Source organism: Zootoca vivipara, chromosome 9, assembly GCF_965207765.1.
Source record: "Zootoca vivipara chromosome 9, rZooViv2.hap1.1, whole genome shotgun sequence".
Classification (NCBI taxonomy): domain Eukaryota; kingdom Metazoa; phylum Chordata; class Lepidosauria; order Squamata; family Lacertidae; genus Zootoca; species Zootoca vivipara.
Window position 1 is genome coordinate 45,232,871 of NC_142592.1, and position 20,404 is coordinate 45,253,274.

The 20,404-nt window shown below is 44.1% G+C and overlaps 1 protein-coding gene across 1 annotated transcript; it reads left to right on the forward strand.

The window, feature by feature from the left end:
• The first annotated feature begins 811 nt into the window (after nucleotides 1-811).
• On the forward strand, nucleotides 812-20,201 carry CACNG2 (calcium voltage-gated channel auxiliary subunit gamma 2). The gene is made up of 3 exons (XM_088651907.1): nucleotides 812-866; nucleotides 1,961-2,044; nucleotides 19,451-20,201. Exons 1-3 carry the CDS (start codon nucleotides 812-814, stop codon nucleotides 19,984-19,986), a joined length of 675 nt encoding a protein of 224 aa, XP_088508033.1. The 3' UTR covers nucleotides 19,987-20,201.
• Nucleotides 20,202-20,404: the final 203 nt, after the last annotated feature.

Here is a 20,404-nt window from a genome sequence, read left to right on the forward strand (position 1 = left end):
CACAGATGGGTCAATTTATCTAGCTGCTGCATTTGCCATGTTCATGGGGGGGGGGAATCTATATACAATAGTACAAGAACAGTGTGTAATAAAAAGTATAATAGCACTACAACATGACATTTTAAAAATTAACAAACAGTTCACTTAATATATATCAACATAATGTGAGCATAAAGTTCACTTATGCATAAAGTAAAAATATCCAATAAGTTCACATCCAAAAGTAGCCCCAAAGCTGATGGCGGTGTAGTGGTTAGAATGTCAGCCTAGGACCTGGGAAACCAGGGTTCATATCCCCACTTGGGTGATCTTGGGCCAGTCAATGCCTCTCATCCTAACCTACCTCACAAGGGATTGTTGTTGGGATTAAAGGAGGAGAGGGAGAACCATATACACCACTTTTATCCCCCTGGAGAAAAAGGTAAGCTGTTAAACAAACAAACAAACAAACAAACAAATACTTAGCAACACCACTCTATGCCCATCATTTATGCCTCAACCAAAAAAGGCCAGAAAGCTCCCTCCCAAGTTTTTTTCTAGAAGTTGCTCTCTGAGCTAAAAGGGCAAGTAGGCAGAAACAATGGTAGCCACAGAGCACCCCCTCACCATAATACAGTTACAATTAATATCAGTGGACAATAATTAAAAGGCATGGGTAAACAAAAAGTCTTGAGTGTAAATCAGAAAAGAGGATACTGTTAGAGCATCTTAAGACACAGATGAATTCTACATCAAAGCAGCTGCAACACTGAAATCCATGCTACTGGTGGACAGAGGGAAATAGCTAGAACATTGTTTGCACAGATTGTGCATGGCAGTGGCAGAAGCGGTAGATGTTGGCATCGTTCATCAGAGATTTGGGCATGGTGAGTGTCTACCTCACTGGACAGCCCTAATGCCAAACCCTGGAATATCTGCATCAACTATGGGATTGTACATTTGGAGACACATTTATGGGGAGGTTCCTCTTTGTGCGCATAATGTGCTCTCTCAATAATAGCTGGCATGTTCAGAAAACAGTGTTGTTGTTTACAATGAAAGCCTGCAGTCCATTACAGAACATTTCGAAAAGAGCTCCTTTTCCGGTTGCTAGAAAAGTAGGCCATATATTTCACTGCTCTGCATATGAATATATAGAACGTGCATATCTGTGCAAAAGAATGTTTGTATTGTACCAGCAAGTATGCTTAAGCAGGTGTGGGTGGAAGCATATTGCTCTCAGTTTGTGTAAATGTGATACGTATGTGGGTGTTTGGGTAGATATAGATGACGGCACACATCATCTAAAGCATTATTATTATTATTATTATTATTATTATTATTAGCTTTTAAACCTTCAGTGAAGATGTGTGCCCTGGTACTAGAGGCAAGGTCCAAGGCCTTAAAGATTTAAAAATGAAAAACAATGGAACAAAAGAAAAGTGGAACAAATGTTTTTAAACTGTTATACAATTCTGCAGGAAATTGTATTTGTGGTTTTGTTTGCTAGTTTTAAAATGGGTGACTGACTGAGCGACACATGAATACAACAGTGGGGAGCACTCAGCCTTTAATTTACTAACAAAAGACAGAATGTTAATTTAATGTTCACAAAATGGCACAGGCTCGGGAGAGTGATGTCATGGGCATTATCCAGTAGGTGACCATGGCACTTGTATAATCTCCCTCCACACTATTAATCATTGCAATGCAAACACTTATATAGAGGGGCAGGAGAGGAGAACCACATTTTCTCAACCACAGAGCATTGCAGTTTGAATTGCTGCAGAAATGTACCAAGAGGGCTAAAAGTGTCTGGATTCACTGCAACAAATGAATCGTTATTCATTTGTTGCAGTGAATCTTTATTTGCACACCATCTTCGGGAAAGGCCTTTGGAAAGAAAACAGAACGGACAGAAAAGGAGCTGTTGCCTGGGTTCCTGATGTTCTCATTTGTTGTTTCCTCTCTTGTATTGTAGGGAATTTTAAAGGTCTGTGTAAGCAAATCGATCACTTCCTCGAGGACACAGAGTATGAAGCCGACACAGCAGAATATTTCCTCCGTAAGTCTGCAGCTTACTTTTTCCTTTGAGCTGATGATCATGTGTGCCTGGCGCTGCGTGCCCTTCATTCTCTGCTGATGACATTTATGCAAAGCTCATTCCCTTGAGGACGGACACGCTGGGTGAGGCAAACTGTGGAAACCAGAGCATTGCACCTCTCAGACTGTCTGTGTGTCTGCCTTGAAAAGCTCAGCCAAAGATTCCATCTCATGCTTCTCCCAGTTCTCTTGCACACACTGTCCTTGTTTTGTTTTGTTTTGACTAAATAGTAAAATAGATGCAAAATGTTGCCGTGCTTTGCATATAGCGCTATCAAAAAAAACATACTTTACCCATGTGGAAAGAAAGCACTTTTCGCTGCTGATACCTTCCAGCTGCATGCAGCATAAGTCAGCGTCATTAAGCTACTTTGTGTGGTGGCCTGGGATGGGGCTGGTTGGGCAGAAAGTAGGCAGACCAGCAGCAGGTGCAGCCAGAGCCAATGAAAGGGAGAGCTAACTGCATAATTTTAGTTTTGTCCCCAACCTCCTCCCTGTTAAGTTTTACAAAGCAACGCTGAGACTGAGGAGGAGGAAACAGAGAGCCAGTATGGGATGCGTGTAAGAAGGTAGGCAGGCAGGGGGTGTTTGAAAGCAGACTGAAGCTGATAGGGCAGTGCCCCATTTGCCCTAATGGACCAACTAGTCTTTTCCCTTTGGGAGTTTCACGTGTCCTGTGCATCCTCCGCTTATGGGGACTGCCAGTATCCCAAACGGGGAACATGCATTAAGATTGAGACACCAGCAGTCTTGGAAATCAACAAAGAAAGGTGCAGGGACATCAGGCAAGGGAAACTGGAGGGGAATAAGCTCAAAGACTATGCATACACTACTTTTTTAATTTGGGTTCAAAAAAGAACCAGAATTTAAATTGCAAAATGTATGCTTAATGCTTACCATTGTGAATGGCACACATAGAATTGTAGAGATAAAATGGACTCTGGTGTATATTATTAGATTAGATTAGATTAGATTGTTGTTGTTGTTGTTTAGTCGTTTAGTCGTGTCCGACTCTTCGTGACCCCATGGACCATAGCACGCCATGCACTCCTGTCTTGCACTGCCTCCCGCAGTTTGGTCAAACTGATTAGATTTAGATTAGATTAGATTGATTATTATAATAACCAGGTTTCCCTGCAGTGAACATGTGGGGGAATATTCTTTCCTAATCACTCCCTTTGTCTTTAATTCAGGGATGCCCTTTGGAACGGATGGTACCACATTGGTAGTTTTGCCATTTAAATATGGTTTTAAACTATGTGCCCACATTGAGAAAGTCACATGGGAATTGGCTTTAAAGACAATATTTGTAGTCCTTGGGTTGCCGTCTGTGAAACAGGAAACCATCTGAACATAAAACACAGGAAGCTGCCTTACACTAAGCCAGACCATTTGCCCATCTAACACAGTATTGTCTACACTGACTGTCAGCAGCAATCCAGGGTTTCAGACAGGGGGTATTTCCAACCCTTTGTCAGAGATGTCAGAGATAGGCCTAGGAAGGTGTACCAACTACTAGGTCACTGTTGATGTTGCAGATGTTTGAGATTTTCAATGCTTGTATTTTCTCCTGGCTATATACTGATGGGGTCTAGACAGACAGTAGCCACCAAGGAAAGAGATATTAGGAGCATAGTAGATAGATCATTGATGGCAACAACACAGGGCCACACTAGATGTTACGAGACATATGAAGCTGCATTTCTTTCTCTCTTTATTTTCTCCTTCTTGTGATGAAAAGATCTGCTTTTATCCACTTCTTGCACACCTAGCAAATGTGCCAGCAAAGGTCACTTCTAGACTGTTGCACCAATCTCTCACCCATTCACGTTGATGTCAAGATATTATTATTAATCATTATTATATTTATTTCCCACCCATCATGAGAAAGTCCCAATGGTGTATTACAGCAATATAAAATTCAAAATTCGAAAAGTTTAAAACAAATTATAATCATGACATATGAGAGAGAGAGAGAGAGAGAGAGAGAGAGAGAGAGAGAGAGAGAGAGAGAGAACAGCCAGAAAAGAGGTGTCTTAATGCCTTCAAATTGCATATGTCCATGCAATTAAACACACCTTCATAACACACCACAAATAATTTGGGTACAGTGCTATGAACAGCAATGACACTACCCTGCTCTTGTTCAATAAATCAACTTCCTTTTTCTTAAATGATCTTTTTGCAATGAGAAAAATGCAATGAGAAAACTATAGTACAATGTGCAAAGTAACAGCCACCTGACAGCAACATCATATAACCGCCACACAAATTCTGTGAAAGCAGATCAGGATATACTGAATATATACTTCATATGCAAGCAGCCCAAGAGCACATGACTGCCATAAGGATGCATCCCATCCCAAGATGTGCTGATTCTAAAGCTATTGGCACAGCAAAATGTAAACATATTTTAAAATCATTCTTAAGGTGGCTATCTGGGGAAAGGAGGTAAAAGCACAGTCCATCACTTATCTGAGTAAGGGCAGAACATGACTAATTATTATTATTATTTATTTATTTATTTATTTATTTATACCCTGCACATCTGGCTGGGTTTCCCCAGCCACTCTGGGTGGCTCCCAACAGAATTAAAAGCACAATAAAACATCCAACAATAAAAAACCTCCCTAGACAGGGCTGCCTTCAGATGTCTTCTAAGTCAGATAAGTTGTTTATTTCCTTGACATCTGATGGGAGGGTGTTCCACAGGGTGGGTGCCACTACCGAGAAGGCCCTAATGAAGCCAATATGGGCTACCGAAGTCATCTAGAACTCCTGTATGTCACCACTTACAGGCCAAACTACTCGTTACACTTCAGCCTCATATAATGGCCATGAATGTGCATCACACCAAGCAAAACCATAGCTTAGCGCAAACTTCCTGGCTTCCAAGGAGGAGATAGTAGCTTTGGTCATTTTAGATTTGTGGCAGCTGAGCTAGGATTTAGCTTAGCATGTTGTCCAAACGCAAAATTAAGGTTAAGGTTTCTCATCCTTAACTATAATCTGTAGCCAAGGTTTAATCTATAGTTACAGGTCATGGTTAATGAGGAGATACCTTAACCATGATACTGGGCTTGGACAATACACAAACCCAAGCCTTGACTTGCTATCCCACCCTATCCCAAAAGCCCATGGAGGAGCAAAATGGCTGCCACTCACTGAAAGTCAATACACTCATATAGTCAGGGGAGCTTGGCTTACTGTAGCATTTGAACCAAGCCAATGTTAACCTGACTGTCCCTGCAAAACACTTTGGGAAGGTTCAGAGCTCTTGAGAATGAGAGCAACTGGAGGGAATTTCAGAGGGAGTTTTCCCTGCTGCTTCTCTCCTTCCTGAGCCCGCTTTGCAATGGAGAAGGGGCCACTGAGCTAACATTATATGTGGCTGTGGTGTAATGTGTAGCTTGGCCCTCAATCAAATCACAAGCACTAACAACAAGCTCTTAACTAAATAGAACACGAGTGTTTAGAGGCAGTGTATCTCTGGATGCCAAAGGTTGGAGAGAAGCAAAAGTGGAAGGCTGTCACCTTCATATTCTCTGTATGAACTTCCCCAAGACCTGGCTGCTGTTGCTAACAGAATTATGGACTAGATGAGTTTGTGGTCTGATTGAGCAAGGCAGTTAGCAAGCATGGCTTCTGTCTATGGGGTCCACCTTGTTCTTTGTTTTGAATAATTGGCAAGGCTGGTGTTAGGGAGTTAGCATCCTCAGGTACCGTCTACATTCCAGCAGGGGATCTACAATGGTCCCCCAGAGCAACCTGGGCTTGCTGTCACTGCCTATTCTACCTGCCCTATCCAGGCAAGTGAGTAGCATCAGGAACTATAAGAAAGAGGAGCTTTCTCCCTCTCACCAGTGATGTGGCTTAGACTCACACGGATAAGGCAAGTGAATGGATGGTAGTGATCGCAGGAAGAATAACATCTTGACCAAGAGCTCCTCCAAACCTGGAGATGGCAGTGGTATGGGCAAATTAGCCTGAGTCAGTCCTATTTCACTGGGACTCAAGCAGAGGTCCATTCTGTCCCATTTTGTGTAGTTTTTTAAAAAAAATACATGAAAGGTTCACATTAAAATTGTATGTGTTATTATATGCATTACTGTGTGCATTTTTGTATGCATTTCCCCCAAATACACATTTTCCCATTCTTTTCAAAGCACTCTTTAACCATAAAATGCATATTTTGTGCATAATTTTTGAGCATTGCAAAATATAGAGAAGTGCATGACCCATTCAGGAGTTGTGTTCTGATTCAGTGCTGTCAATATTCCTCCTCCATTCCTAGTGTTGACTGACTCTACCACATGCTAATTAGCTGACAAGAAGCTGAGCTGCACTGGAAAGTGCAAAGCTTCACATCTGAACTGTAGTAAGTGTTATAGCACAGTATCTGAGCTGCGCTGAGGGACAGCTCAAATCAACAGTCTTGCAAGCCGACTTTCCTACCTCAAAACTTACAGAATGGAATAGTAAAGGCTAAAATCTCCTTATGAGTCTCAAGGCATGGCCATGTGAAGTATCTTACTATCTCTACTTTAAGAATATGTTTAATAATACAATTAAATAAATGCAAGAATAAGTGCAAGCCCTTGTCTTTGGGGCTTTACTTCCATCATGGATTAAGTAACAGGGGCAGAGGTTATAGACTTCACAGTTAACACAAGGAGTCTAAATAGCCTTCATATGGATTTTCAAAATTGTGCAAGTAGGTATTCTGGGGTCATTTGTTATAGGTGAGGTCTCAGGTAATTACCTTGGTTAGTTACTAAGGTGCTGGGGTATTCAAATGTATTCATTTCAGGATACAGTGCAACTAAGAGTAATCTTATTCCATCTATATTATTATCAACATGCTGCTTTTCAGGCCCTGCAGATGGTGTCAAAGCCATATACAAGATAAAAAAACAGTCTTGACTCGGAGAATCTTCTCACTGGTGGCAAAGACTGAAGTTGGGGGGGGGGAATGCATGAGATGAGACAGCTGTAGTGGATAGAGTGATGGATTTGGACCAGAAAGATTTGGTTAATCCCCACTCAGCTAGGAAGCTTTGGGGTGGCTTCAGAAAATTCTTATTTCTAACCTGTGAAGATAAAATGGAAGAAATGATAGCCGGAGCAGCTTGGAGAAACTGCAGGATCCAGAAGTGATAAATTTAGGCATGCATTGTGTTGTCTGCGCATGACAAGTACAAGATGCACTTTCAAAGCAGTGTGCTTATGGTGATCCCTGGGGTAACTTGTTGCTCCTCTTGAGTGCTGTGTTACCAGAAAGCACCTTGCTAGAAGCATGCACTTTGAGTGTAGTTCTCCATATGTGTCACCAAGCAGATGTTCTGCAGAAAACCATAGAAAGCACTTGTGTTATCTGCTCCATCTTGGGGCCTTGCTTGCCTACCTGCTTAGTGATCTGGTCTCTGCCTCTCAGTGTCCTGTGCCCCCAACCACAGCTATAAGAAGTTGACCCCAGACCCAATGGCAAAGCTGCCAAGAGGAGAACTATTTGCCCTATACTGGGCCAAACGAAAAGGGATGAGGCCCAGGGTAAGGAACCTAGAACCCTTCAGATGATGCTGGACTACAGTTCCCATCATCCTAGACCATTGGCCGTTCTGGCTGAGGCTGGTGGGAGTTGGAGCCCCACAACATCTGAATGGCCACAAGTCCCAAATCTCTGTGTTAGTCAAATCAGTGGTGTAGGGATGAGGGTGTGGTCCGCCCCGGGTGTCATCACTGAGGGGGTGACCGCGGGGCCTGGCCTGCAGTGCGCCCAAGCCATACATCTCTCCTGTGGAGTGACGCAGTGGCTCGGGCACCTGCAGGCTCCACGCTGCCCGAAACGGCAACGTGGGGCTTGCAGACTCTACAGAGGTCCCACACAGCGTGCTCTGCCCTGGCTTGCCCCGCCCCCGCCCTGGGCACCCGAGCAACTAGATACGCCGCTGAGTCAAATCACTGGGCACTGTCTCTTGAGAAATTTTCGCAAGCTGTGTGCATAGGTAAAGAAGATTTGGGGGAAATTACTGGGGGAAAGTTTGCGTCTTTAACAGGACAGGCAGGAAAACTGATCAAGGGCTGCAGTGATGAGAAAAGCGGCACGGCTTGCATTTATTTATTTATTACCCTTACATCCCCACTTTCCTACAAGGTGCTCAAGGCATTGTGCGTAATCCGCCGCTGCCCATTTTTTGCCTCACAACAACTCTGTAAGGTAGGCTATGCTGAGAAGTAGTGACAACCTACATGCTTCAAAGCTGAGTTGAGATTTGCATCCCAGTCTTAGATCTGATACTCCAACCACAACTCCACCTTGGCTTTGGGGGGCAGCCTGGATTCAAGTTGCACACAGAATTAGAATGAGGGTGCCGGGTCCTTTTTGAGACCGTTTATCTGCAAAGCTAGAAGAACAGGCTGTCTTGGCTCCACCTTCACCCCTATTAGAGCTGTGGCTGCACCTTCTCAGATCTGCTTTCCAACAGCAGGGCTCATGCTCGTGCCTTGTCATTTTATAGCCGGAAGCCTAGCTAGTTGTATTGCCAGGGCCCCCGTCATAGATTTGGGGTCAGCGTTGGAGCATTAGTGCTGAGCAAGACTGTCAACCTATACAATATTTTATAGTGGTTACATCTTTAAATTGCCATCAGTCAAGCAAGCTTGTCATCTTTACGCACAGAGTTGCTAAAAAGTAGTTATATACCTCCAAAGACATTTATTCACAGTCCACTTCATACAATGGACATGTCTGATTACGTAGTTTTGGTTTCCAGTTTTTAATCTTTTTGAATGGGGGAAGATCATGTGCCTGTGGAATAGCAACAGCAATGGTTCATTCGTAAGGTTGGCAACTAGGCAAAAATGTTTTCTTTTTAAAAAAACCACTCACAACAACAGCATCAACAACAACAAATGCAATCTAGTCTGCTCCTGTGCTTTGAACAGAGATGTGACATGCAGAACTCAACAGCTGTATGTTTATGTGACAAGGAGCTAAACGTTGCCATCTGCTCATTGTGCCACATCAAAATTGCTGTTGAAGAGAAAAGTTCAAAAGCTGGAAACCCTACTGGAATATCCTTCCATCCACTCCACCCCTTCATGCTAGAACAGAGGAAACCCAGATAGGAGAACAAGGCATGGAAAACTTTCCCTATAAATGTTAGAAATTAAAGACCTGCTGATAGGATGGCCAGGTGAAAAAGAGGCCAAGGCTTTTGCACCCTTGGTTGCAGCTGTATGTAACCTAAGGGTGGGGACAGGTGAAAAGCATAGCTGCCAAGTTATCCCTTATTTTAAGGGATTTTCCCTTATGCTGAATAGGCTTCCTCGCGAGAAAAGGGAAAACTTGGCAGCTATGGTGAAAAGGGGGGGTGGAGCTCCTGCATCTTTAATAGTTGTGTAGAATAGGAAATTTCAGCAGGTGTAGCTTGCAGAAGTAGGGTTCTTTTTTTTCATCTGGCCACCCTATGTAATGCCTATAATTTTTGAACCTTCATCAGAGAATGCCTACATATTTCTATGGAACTATGCAATCAATGAACACAGTCCCCCTTGCTTCGGAGATCAGTTTCACACATTCATACACATTGCAGGAAGTAAGCTCACAATACAAACTACCTAGGACAAAGAGTTTAATTTTCTCTATCCTTCTAGTGAAAGAAAAGCTTATATAGGGTGGGTGGGCACAAATATTCAGGGCTGCATGACTGAACGTAATTGCAGTGCATCATGCAAATTGAGTATAGTTTGCAATCATTAGGCTTGCTTCTGCATAATATATTCTGAACGGTGGTCCTTTCCCAGACAGTCAAATAAAACTGGTCCAGAAGAGGCTTTGTGCTGCTGCCACAATTCTCTGTTGTTGCTTTTGTGCTGGACTAATTAGCAATGTATGGGGGGCAGCGGGAGAAGGAAAATAGTGGCACACACCTATGGTATTCTTAAAAGGTCCCTCCGTATGTAGGGCATCCTCTGATGGCAAGCATCTCCTGGCATTTGCTGTCATTCCCCACCATTAAATCTCATTAGTGTTTTCCTGAAGTCATTAGTATAGCATACCACCATCTCTGAAACATAGCCAGGAAACTGGGAAAGGCGAGAGATGTTTCTCTAGCCCATCTAATACAGGTTTAAGATCTTTTGGATCTGGACAGGATTACTGCCATGTTTTCCACAGCAACTAGCAATGTGTTGGCACTAAAATGCATGTATTGTTGCAGTGGTAGTGGTAGTAAAATGTAACCTGTAGGGAATGTATAAAAGCTGATCCAAGATTTGAGTACCTGTCCTTTATAAATGAAGTGTTTACTTTCCTCCTGCTGCCTTGTGTTTGATTTGTGTTTGGGGCATTTACACAACATTCATATATTCTTAAGCAAAACAGCCAAACAGCTGATGAATCAGGTGGAAAAAAGAATTGCCTGGCAAAGCAAGGGAAAGGGACCAAATGAAAGGCAAGAGAGGGCACAAATTCCAAAGCTCCCCTGATACAAAGCAGGCCCAAAGACTCACATATGGGGATAACCCAGGGTGTTTGTCTATTTCATGCTTTTTTCAGTATAATATTCAGAGTGGTACAACTTGATTCAAGTGTACAAGTAATGCTTTTATTGCAAAACTGTCTAAAAGCCAGCAACTGGTATTCAGAGACTTACTTCCTCCCACAATGGAGGCAGATCATAACCATCATGGCTAATAGCAGGTCATTGACAGCATTATCTTCCATGAATTTGTCCAATCCTCTTTTAAAGCCATCCAGGTTGGTTACCATCACTACACCTTATAGGAATGAATTCCATACTTCAGGTATGCTCAGGGCGAAGAAGTATTTTCTCACGTCTGCCCCGAATCTTCTAACATTCAACTTCATTGAGTAGCCATGAGTTCGTCTTTGTAAACAAAAAAGTCCCAAATGTGAGATAACCTATCCTTAAGTCAGAGTGACCAAACATGACAATTTGCCTTACAATCACAGTATTCCTCCCAAGAAACAAAGCTACTTGCTTCTAACAGTTTGCTTTTTCGAAAATGTATCCTGTGAGCTTCTTTACCTCCTTGTATCACAGCACATGTCACAGTATTGCATCATGGGATATGTTTCTGTAAATTAGTAGTACTAAACGGGGAGCGAGAACCTGGGAAGATTATAGGAGGGCTTGGATCAGGCATCATAGCTGCCAAGTTTTCCCTTTTCTCACGAGGAAGCCTATTCAGCATAAGGGAAAATCCCTTTAAAAAAGGGATAACTTGGCAGCTATGTCAGGCATCCCCAAACTTCGGCCCTCCAGATGTTTTGGACTACAACTCCCATCTTCCCTGACCACTGGTCCTGTTAGCTAGGGACCATGGAAGTTGTAGGCCAAAACATCTGGAGGGCCGCAGTTTGGGGGTGCCTGGCTTGGATGGACCCTAATATAAAATTCTGAAAAGGAGTCAGAAGTAAACTAAACTCTGTGGTTAAGATGATGGTGAATAAATGGATCCCTCCCACCCCTTGTTTTCAATTCACACTTATTTGTGGTCTGGCCATTCTAATCTGCATTGTGCTTTTGAGGACTGAACATCTCAGGTTGTTTATTATCCATGCATTTAAACACACACACACACACACATTGGAAACTGTAGTTTGTTAAAAGGAGTTGTAGCTCTGTGAGGAGTAAACTACAGTTCCCAGGATTCAGAGTGTGCTTTAAGTGTATGGTGTGTGTACAGCCTTACATGCTGCCACAGACATTACATTTTAAGTAGGAAATGTTAGCCCCCGTGTTTTCCATTGCAAGCATGTGAAGTGTGGACATGTGCATGTTCATCTTTAAACGCCCATGTGCACACATTGTGGATACATGACCCATTCAGGCTTTTCTCACACATGTACATGCATGAACATATGTCACTTCCACACTTTACATTTTGCCGAAGCTCTGTGTTTCCTAGCCCAGTTGCAATGTATAGAGCCACCCATACTCCACTATTCTTAACCTTAAATATATCTGTACTGTATGTGTGTCACTTATATATATCTGCATGCTACTGCCATCTGCTGGGTGGGATGTGTGAGGATGGGAGTGAATGAGAGAGAGGGTTAATAGGACTGCCTTCGTTTGTGAGCAATTCATATGTGCCTTTTCTAAGTGTGTGTGTGTGTGCATGCACACGCGTGTCAGCAGGGATTTATCTTTTGGCTCTCTTAGGAGACACCTCTGCACCCACTCCTGCAAAATATCTGTGTTTATTTTTGTGGCGCCTCTCTGCTGATTGCAGTTGCCACCTATATGCTCCAGTACTGCACTGCGTTGGTGGTGGCTTTCTGGCCTGCAGATTTCACTTTCTGTTTGGTGAGAGGGACATGCCTTTGGGCTTTCTGGGTGCACGCAGGAGCCAGGAGACCGTCTGCTATCAGATGCCATTTGACTGGTCCCTGGCCCTAAGTTCACTGCTCGTTTCTAATATCCAAGATGTTGACAGTTCATTTGTAACAGCTCTCTTCTTCTGTTGACACTCTGTTTCTCTCTCCTCCTTCTGTCTCCTTATTCCTCCCCTATCACTGGCCTTTCCGATTCCTGTGTTTCTTTGCTACGTCTTTTTTGTTCATCCTGGTACAATCCTCTTTCCCCGCCTCCCCTCAATCTCTTCACTTTGCTCCTGTTTGCCTTCCTTCTCCTTCCCCCCACCCTTCTCCATGTTTCTTGCATGCACGCTGTTCTGTTTCTCCCCTTCCTCTCCCCACCACCCACCCCAAACCCCTTTCTCTGCTTACAGGGGCTGTAAGGGCCTCTAGTATTTTCCCGATCCTGAGTGTGATTCTGCTTTTCATGGGTGGACTCTGCATTGCAGCCAGCGAGTTCTACAAAACCCGACATAACATCATCCTTAGTGCCGGTATCTTCTTCGTGTCTGCAGGTAAAGGAGGGCTGAGGGTTGACCAGCGGGCAGGCTGCCCGTCCTCGGGAATCAAAGGACAAAAATTGCAAGCGAGGGAGGGGCTCAAGGTGCTGGGAGGCCGAGAGAGCAGCCACTGGGCAATGGAAGTGCATGGGGGGGTGGGGGGAGCGGAGAAAGCAAGGAGAAAGGACATGCAAATGTTTGCACAGCTACAGTGACAGAGAATTAACTAGTGAAATCATTTACTTTAGATGAAAGAAGAAGTCAGAGAGAGTGGAGAGAGAGAGAGAAGATGCACAACTACATACTCCAGAAATTTCAACATTTTGGGGTTATCGCCTGTTTTAGGCCAGCACCAACGTAGACATGATGATGGGTTGTATCCATGCTACTCCTACCCAGAGTAGACCTGTTGACATTAATGGACATGGCTAGCTTAGGTTTGTCCATTTCAATGGGTGTCCTCTGAGCTGAATTTAATTGGGTACAGCCCCAGGTGTTTAAGGTCATGTCTGCTCCAAGCGCATACTTTTCTCCCAGCCAACTTCACTTCCAGAACTAGATAAAAGTTCCAAGGGGGCAGGAGAGAGACTGCAGAGGGTTATACTGTACGATTGCCCCCAAGCACAATGTGATGAAGGGTCGAATGGAAAGGGTGGAATGGATGAACAAGCAAGCTACAAGCAGGGTTGGGGGAGTGCTCTTAAAATCAGATGCCTCTGCCCTCATTACCTATGTGATTAGAGCATAAAGGTAAAGGTAAAGGGGCCCCTGACCATCAGGTCCAGTCGTGTCCGACTCTGGGGTTGCGGCGCTCATCTCGCTCTATAGGCCAAGGGAGCCGGCGTTTGTCCGCAGACAGCTTCCGGGTCATGTGGCCAGCATGACAAAGCTGCTTCTGGCGAACCAGAGCAGTGCACGGAAACGCCGTTTACCTTCCCGCCGGAGCGGTCCCTATTTATCTACTTGCACTTTGATGTGCTTTTGAACTGCTAGGTGGGCAGGAGCTGGGACCAAGCAACGGGAGCTCACCCCGTTGCAGGGATTCGAACCGCCGACCTTCTGATCAGCAAGCCCTAGACTCTGTGATTTAACCCACAGCGCCACCTGGGTCCCTTTAGAGCATACCCAGGCTTGAATAGATAGGTCTTCTACTATCTCACCTAGTGTGGCCCTGAGGTTGCAAAACCTCTCAAGTCCAAAGAGGATTTTGCTGTCTTGCAAAATTTGCATTCAAAGGTGAAACTAAGTTTGCCTCAAGTAAGTCAACTGCCAGCTGAGGATTACATTTCACACATGTGATGAAGAGGGTGCTAATCTAAAAAAAGCATATGCCATAACAAATTTGTTGGTCTTTAAGATGCCACAGGACTCTCTGCTGGTTTTACTTATAATAGGGCTTCACACGTGCTGAAAGTGATATATAAGATCATGGATTTGACTACAAGGCTTATTCTTCACTGTCCATTTGTTTGGCAGAGAAGAAGAGCCAAGACTTATCCTTCACTGCTCAGTTGTTCAGCAGAGAAGAACAGTGCATATATCTTCTGTTGCTGCATAGAAGGATAGGAAAGAGCCCCTCTCCAGACTTCCTCTTTGGCAGCCTCTTAGTAGGGAGGATGTGGGGCAGTATAGGCAAGAACAAAATATAATGGTGCTTCTTCATCTTAAATACATTGGATAAACCAGGCTGTTCCAACGTATTATGGGAAACTTTCATTTCAGCCACAGATTTGCTAAAGACAAGGGTTATCTATCACCAACAGAAAATAAAGAGGACGCAAATAAAAAACCCCAACATATTTTTATTATTTTATGCATTATCCACAAGGCTGAGGAATAAAGAGTAGCTCAGGAAAGTGAAGAAGTTTTGTTTGGCATCTCATGCCTGATTGTGTCACTGAAGTGGTCTGGGCTATACCATTTCAGCTTCCAGGTGGGGCCTCACATGATCGAATTTACCTCCATACAAAAGGAAGTCCCGCCACATGGAATATTAGAGATCAGAGAGTTCTAGTCTAAACCTCTACATGCCATGCTAGTTTTCTAAGTACAATTTCCCACCTCAGTGAGAACGAGGCCACAGAAGAGACAGGACCTTGAATTTCACCTTATGTGTATGTGAAAGTCATATGGAAAGCTAAACCCAGCTTTGCAACCTTTTGAGAAATGATAACTGCATCTGAAAACATTGCTGTGTGTAGGCTTTTCGTTAGCAGCCTGTCCCACTGTTTTGTGGCTTTTACCTTTTGCTTCCAAGTACTGCATTTGTATGTCGTCCCTAATGGCGCCAAAGCTGTTTACAAAGGAAGTCAAACACAATCAAATACAGTATATAAGAGAGCTAAAGTAATGGATGCAGTATACAAAACATCAGAATCCATAAAATAAGATTCCGCTTGCTCAGTATTTCTGTTCCCTGAATATCCACACACCCATATATCCATTAAACTATACCTGGTTCCCTGAATAGCCACACACTCATATATTCATTAAACTATACCTGCACACATTCACCCATAATCAAGCAAGAACACATGCTCCCTCTAAACAGTTATTGAACTCTAAACAGTTATTGAACTCAACAGTCACCTAGTTACCTACAAAAGTCTGCACAACACTGGCAGATTAACACTATGAGGCTAAAACCAAATATAATCTAGAACTCTACCATCCCAAATGAAAACCTCACATTGTTCACCCAAACACTCATTCCCATTCCCTCCAGATGTTTCAGGCTGCAATTCCTATCAGCCCCAGCAATCAGGGAGGATAGGAATTGTAGTGCAACCACACCTCAAGGTCACTAGGCTACTCTTGCCATGGGTTTATTGTTTGTGGCTAAGAAGGCAAGCTGTCCCTGAGTCCTCAGCCACCAGTTCCTAGCTCCCACATGAGAAGCAGTCAAACTCCAACCCCTAACTGCCAGCAGCCCCACACTGTCACCCTGGACAGCACCACACATCCCTACATTCAACCAAAGCACAATCATAAGGAGCAGAGTTGGGCTCCTCACCTTCATAGAACCTCAAAACCATGACAGCTCTTTTCAGCTTTCTGGGCAGAACTGGAAAGTCCATTTGCCCTCTCCATTGGTTCTTGCTGACCAGTGATGCTGATATTTGGACCCATGCTTTATACAGCAGGGGGCAGGAGCTTGTGGACTGCTTGCGAGCTTCCTGAAGGGTCTGCCTGGCCAGTGTTAGAAACAGGGTGCTGGACCAGGTGGACCTCTGGTCCAAACCAGCAAAGGTCTTATATTACAAGGTCAGTTATTAATATTGTATGTGACTATTTTGGTGGTGCTCCATAGCTGTCCATTCCTCTCTATTTTCACTCTTGGCTGTTTCCTATATTAGCATGGGAGTTTTCTTTGGAAACTGGGGTGTGCTGCTTCAGTGCATCTGTTCCCTGCAAAACACAGGGTTTTGGGGTGATTGCTCACAGGGTCAAATGAGTGTCATGAATCAGGTGAGGGCCGTGGCTTTATCTAGACCTGAACTAAATGCTTCTTTGCAGTGCAGCATGCTGAAAACAGTGCTCTGTTAGGTAGGACACCAAGCTTGGAAAATCCAGAAGTCTTATCCTGCCTGCCAGTCACAAGAGACAAACTTACACACGTCTTGAAGATGCTCTGAGGCTTGAACATACCTCAGGAGTAGCCAACGTGGTACCCTCCAGAAGTTGTTGGACTACAACTCCCATTATCCCTAAACACTGATGGGAGGTGTAATCCAAAACACCTGGAGGGCACCAGATTGGCTACCCCTGGCACACATCGCCTGAGTCACTCACTAGGCTAGGTCATTAGACATTGTGGATCAGTTACTACCACATTAGTGGAGTGCTGACTTTCCTAGAGCAAAACCCAGAGAGCGTCCTCAGCAGAGACACAATCTAGCATAAAGGAAAGACCAAACCAGCTCTCAGAATAATAATGTTGGAAAGGATCTCAAACACCCAACCAGCTGCTGGTGCAGGAAACGTACTGCTACGTCCCTGGTGTTCTTGGATGTATCTTGGAGAAAATGCCTGATGAAGCACACCTTAACATTTAGAGTTAGGTGCATATTGAATCAGCCGCCTGGACAGATGTGGAACGGCATTGTTGTTCACCTCATGTATTCTGCTATATCTTCTCAGAAATATGACTACAAAAAGTATATCATTTTGGAATGGCAGAGTTTTTAGCATGTGGCTGTCAGTGAGGCGCTCAGATCAATAACAATGCTCATAATGCTCGTTGTTACTGGAGCTACAGACTCACAACTTATGTGCATTTAAATTGTGTGCATTCAGCTTTATCTGCTTGGCCCAAAAAAATTTTTTAAAAAGGGGGCAGGCATGCAGGAAAAAAGACTTTGGCAATCCCACTCGCCATTGCACCCAATGCATTTTGACTATACACAATAGTGGCTTTATGTGTTATCCCAGGAATGCAACTTCCACGTAAGTTAAGAGTCACCTGTACTGTCTGCACCTCCATAAAAAAGCTTAATTTGCAAATAGGTTGTTGAGGTATCACAAACAAGTTGTTGGCAACAAGGTTGAGCCCTTTTATCAGATTTTCCCTGTAAGGGTAAGAGGGGTTATGTATACTGCCCTGAATTCCTTGGAAGACGTGTGTGATAAAAGCCTGAAAGAAGGGAATGGAATTATTAGAATAAAACAACAACAACAACAACAACAACAACAACAACAACAACAACAGAACAGTGTCCTTAAGGAGGCATCCTATCCCTACCTTTATGCTGGCTGGAAGACCCTGGGAAACAGTGGAGGTGCTACCTCTCTATGAGCAGAATAACTTATAAACAACCAGAAGTCCCCCGAAAGCACCACCACTGTGACCCTTAAGAATGTGGGTGTGGCTCTCTTCTCATCCCCAGAATGCACAAAACTTGCCTTTCTGTGTGTGTTTTTTTACATGGAAACAGAGTATCATATTGGTTTGGCAGTACTGTAGTGTAAATACAGCTCTGAAAGAAAATAAAACCAGGGTTGTTGTTTTTCCTATTTTCCTAAAAAGTTTGCAAAATCTCCACTGGGGTTCAGCACACAATTAGGGACAAATCACTGGGTCATTTTTTAAATAGGGAAGCCCACCCAAATCTGAGAGTGTAGCAGCCGTCACACAGAGTGAAAAGATTTGTTAACAGGAAGCGGGGCAATCCCCTGGCATCACACGAGGGGCTGACCCTCGAGCATGGATGTCTCTTAGGGGGGTCATTAAAAGCCCACATCTGCAAAGGGCACCCTGATTGTGCAGAGTCTGCCTATACATGTCTGTATATTCATGTTTAGGCATGTGCCCCACTACAGGTGCTTAACACGGAGGGCCCAATGATATGCACAGTATCGGGACAAGGGTCAAAAGTGTGGCCCCTGCTTCCACTTAATTTTAGGCTCACCACACTCTAAAAAGCAATCCAAAAGAAGATTGAGCCAGGAAGTGGCATCATGACCTTGATGTGTTCGGGAGCATTCTAAATATCAGATAAATGCCCCCCACCAACCCCTATACTGTGGAGGCTGCACTTCTGCACAATTGCCATTCTTTTTTTAAAAAAAAAGGTCACATGAATTGGCCTTGGGTTGGGGTACAGATTTTATATGTTGTTGTTGTTATTTATTATTATTGCATTTTTATACCAACTTTATTTCAAGGCACAAAAGTGGGCATATGTGATTGTCCCCCTTCCCATCGCAACTGCTCTGTGAGCTGAGAGACAAGGAGTGGCCCATCGTCACCCAATAATAATAATAATAATAATAATAATAATAATAATAATTTATCATTTATACCCCGCCCATCTGGCCGGGTTCCCCCAGCCACTCTGGGCGGCCCCCAACAAAATATTAAAATACAGAAATCCATCAAACATTAAAAGCTTCCCTAAACAGGGCTGCCTTAAGATGCCTTCTAAAGGTCTGGTAATTGTTATTCTCTTTGACCTCTGGTGGGAGGGCATTCCACAGGGTGGGCGCCACTACCGAGAAGGCCCTCTGCCTGGTTCCCTGTAACTTGGCTTCTCATAGCGAGGGAACCGCCAGAAGGCCCTCGGCGCTGGATCTCAGTGTCCGAGCAGAACGATGGGGGAGGAGACGCTCCTTCAGGTATACTGGACCGAGGCCGTTTAGGGCTTTAAAGGTCAGCACCAACACTTTGAATTGTGCTCGGAAACGTACTGGGAGCCAATGTAGGTCTTTCAGGACCGGTGTTATGTGGTCTCGGCGGCCGCTCCCAATCACCAGTCTAGCTGCCGCATTCTGGATTAATTGCAGTTTCCGGGTCACCTTCAAAGGTAGCCCCACGTAGAGCGCATTGCAGTAGTCCAAGCGGTCCAAGCAGTAAGCTTCATGGCTGAGTGGAGATCTGAACTCTGGTCTCCCAAGTCCATATCTACCAGGGCTCTTCAGTTCTACCCTTGACGTACCTAGAAGGCATGCTAATGGTTTCTTCTCTCTTGCCCTTTGTCCACAGGTCTAAGTAATATAATTGGCATCATTGTGTACATATCAGCCAATGCTGGAGACCCCTCGAAAAGCGACTCAAAGAAGAATAGTTACTCTTATGGTTGGTCCTTCTACTTTGGGGCCCTGTCATTCATTATAGCCGAGATGGTAGGAGTGCTGGCCGTACACATGTTTATTGACCGGCACAAACAGCTGCGTGCCAGTGCTCATGCCACAGACTACCTCCAGTCCTCTGCCATCACCCGCATACCCAGTTACCGCTACCGCTATCAGAGACGCAGTCGCTCCAGTTCCCGTTCCACCGAGCCTTCACACTCCAGGGATGCCTCTCCCGTCGGGATCAAAGGGTTCAACACCCTGCCATCAACGGAGATCTCGATGTATACCCTGACCAGGGACCCCCTGAAGGCTGCCACGACCCCCACCGCCACCTACAATTCAGACAGGGATAACAGCTTCCTCCAGGTTCACAATTGTATCCAGAAAGAAAACAAGGACTCTATCCACACTAACACAGCCAACCGCCGGACCACCCCCGTATGAAGCCGTCGAGAGGGGCTGAAACATGGGGGGGGCAGTGAAGGTGGGAGTGGGACTTGGGTTCAGGATGGGAGGGAGCAGTAGGGGTGGGCAGCAGGGGGAGAGGAGAAAGCAACCAGTGGGGAAACCTTCCAAAAGCAAAAAAAAAAAAAAACAGAAAAAAACCAGAAAAAACCAGAAAACAAACTTAAGTGAAACACCTGAAAAGAAATGGCAAAACGTCTAAAAAAAGGGAAAAAAGAAAAAAAACTTTTAAAAAAATCAAGAGAAAGAAATTTAAAATTATAAAAAATAGAAAATAAATTTAAAAGAAAATGCATGATTTCCCATGTACCATTATTTTAACATTTAATAAAAACAGATTTAAAAAAAGGAACCGAGAAATAACAACAAAAAAAATTAATTAAAAAACCAAGTGGGA

Coding starts and splice junctions, on each gene's coding strand:
- CACNG2 (XM_088651907.1), top strand. CDS start 812: ATGGCAGTGGCAGAAGCGGTAGATGTTGGCATCGTTCATCAGAGATTT. Junction 867..1,960: donor TCATCAGAGATTTGGGCATG/GTGAGTGTCTAC, acceptor CTTGTATTGTAG/GGAATTTTAAAGGTCTGTGT. Junction 2,045..19,450: donor CACAGCAGAATATTTCCTCC/GTAAGTCTGCAG, acceptor CTTTGTCCACAG/GTCTAAGTAATATAATTGGC.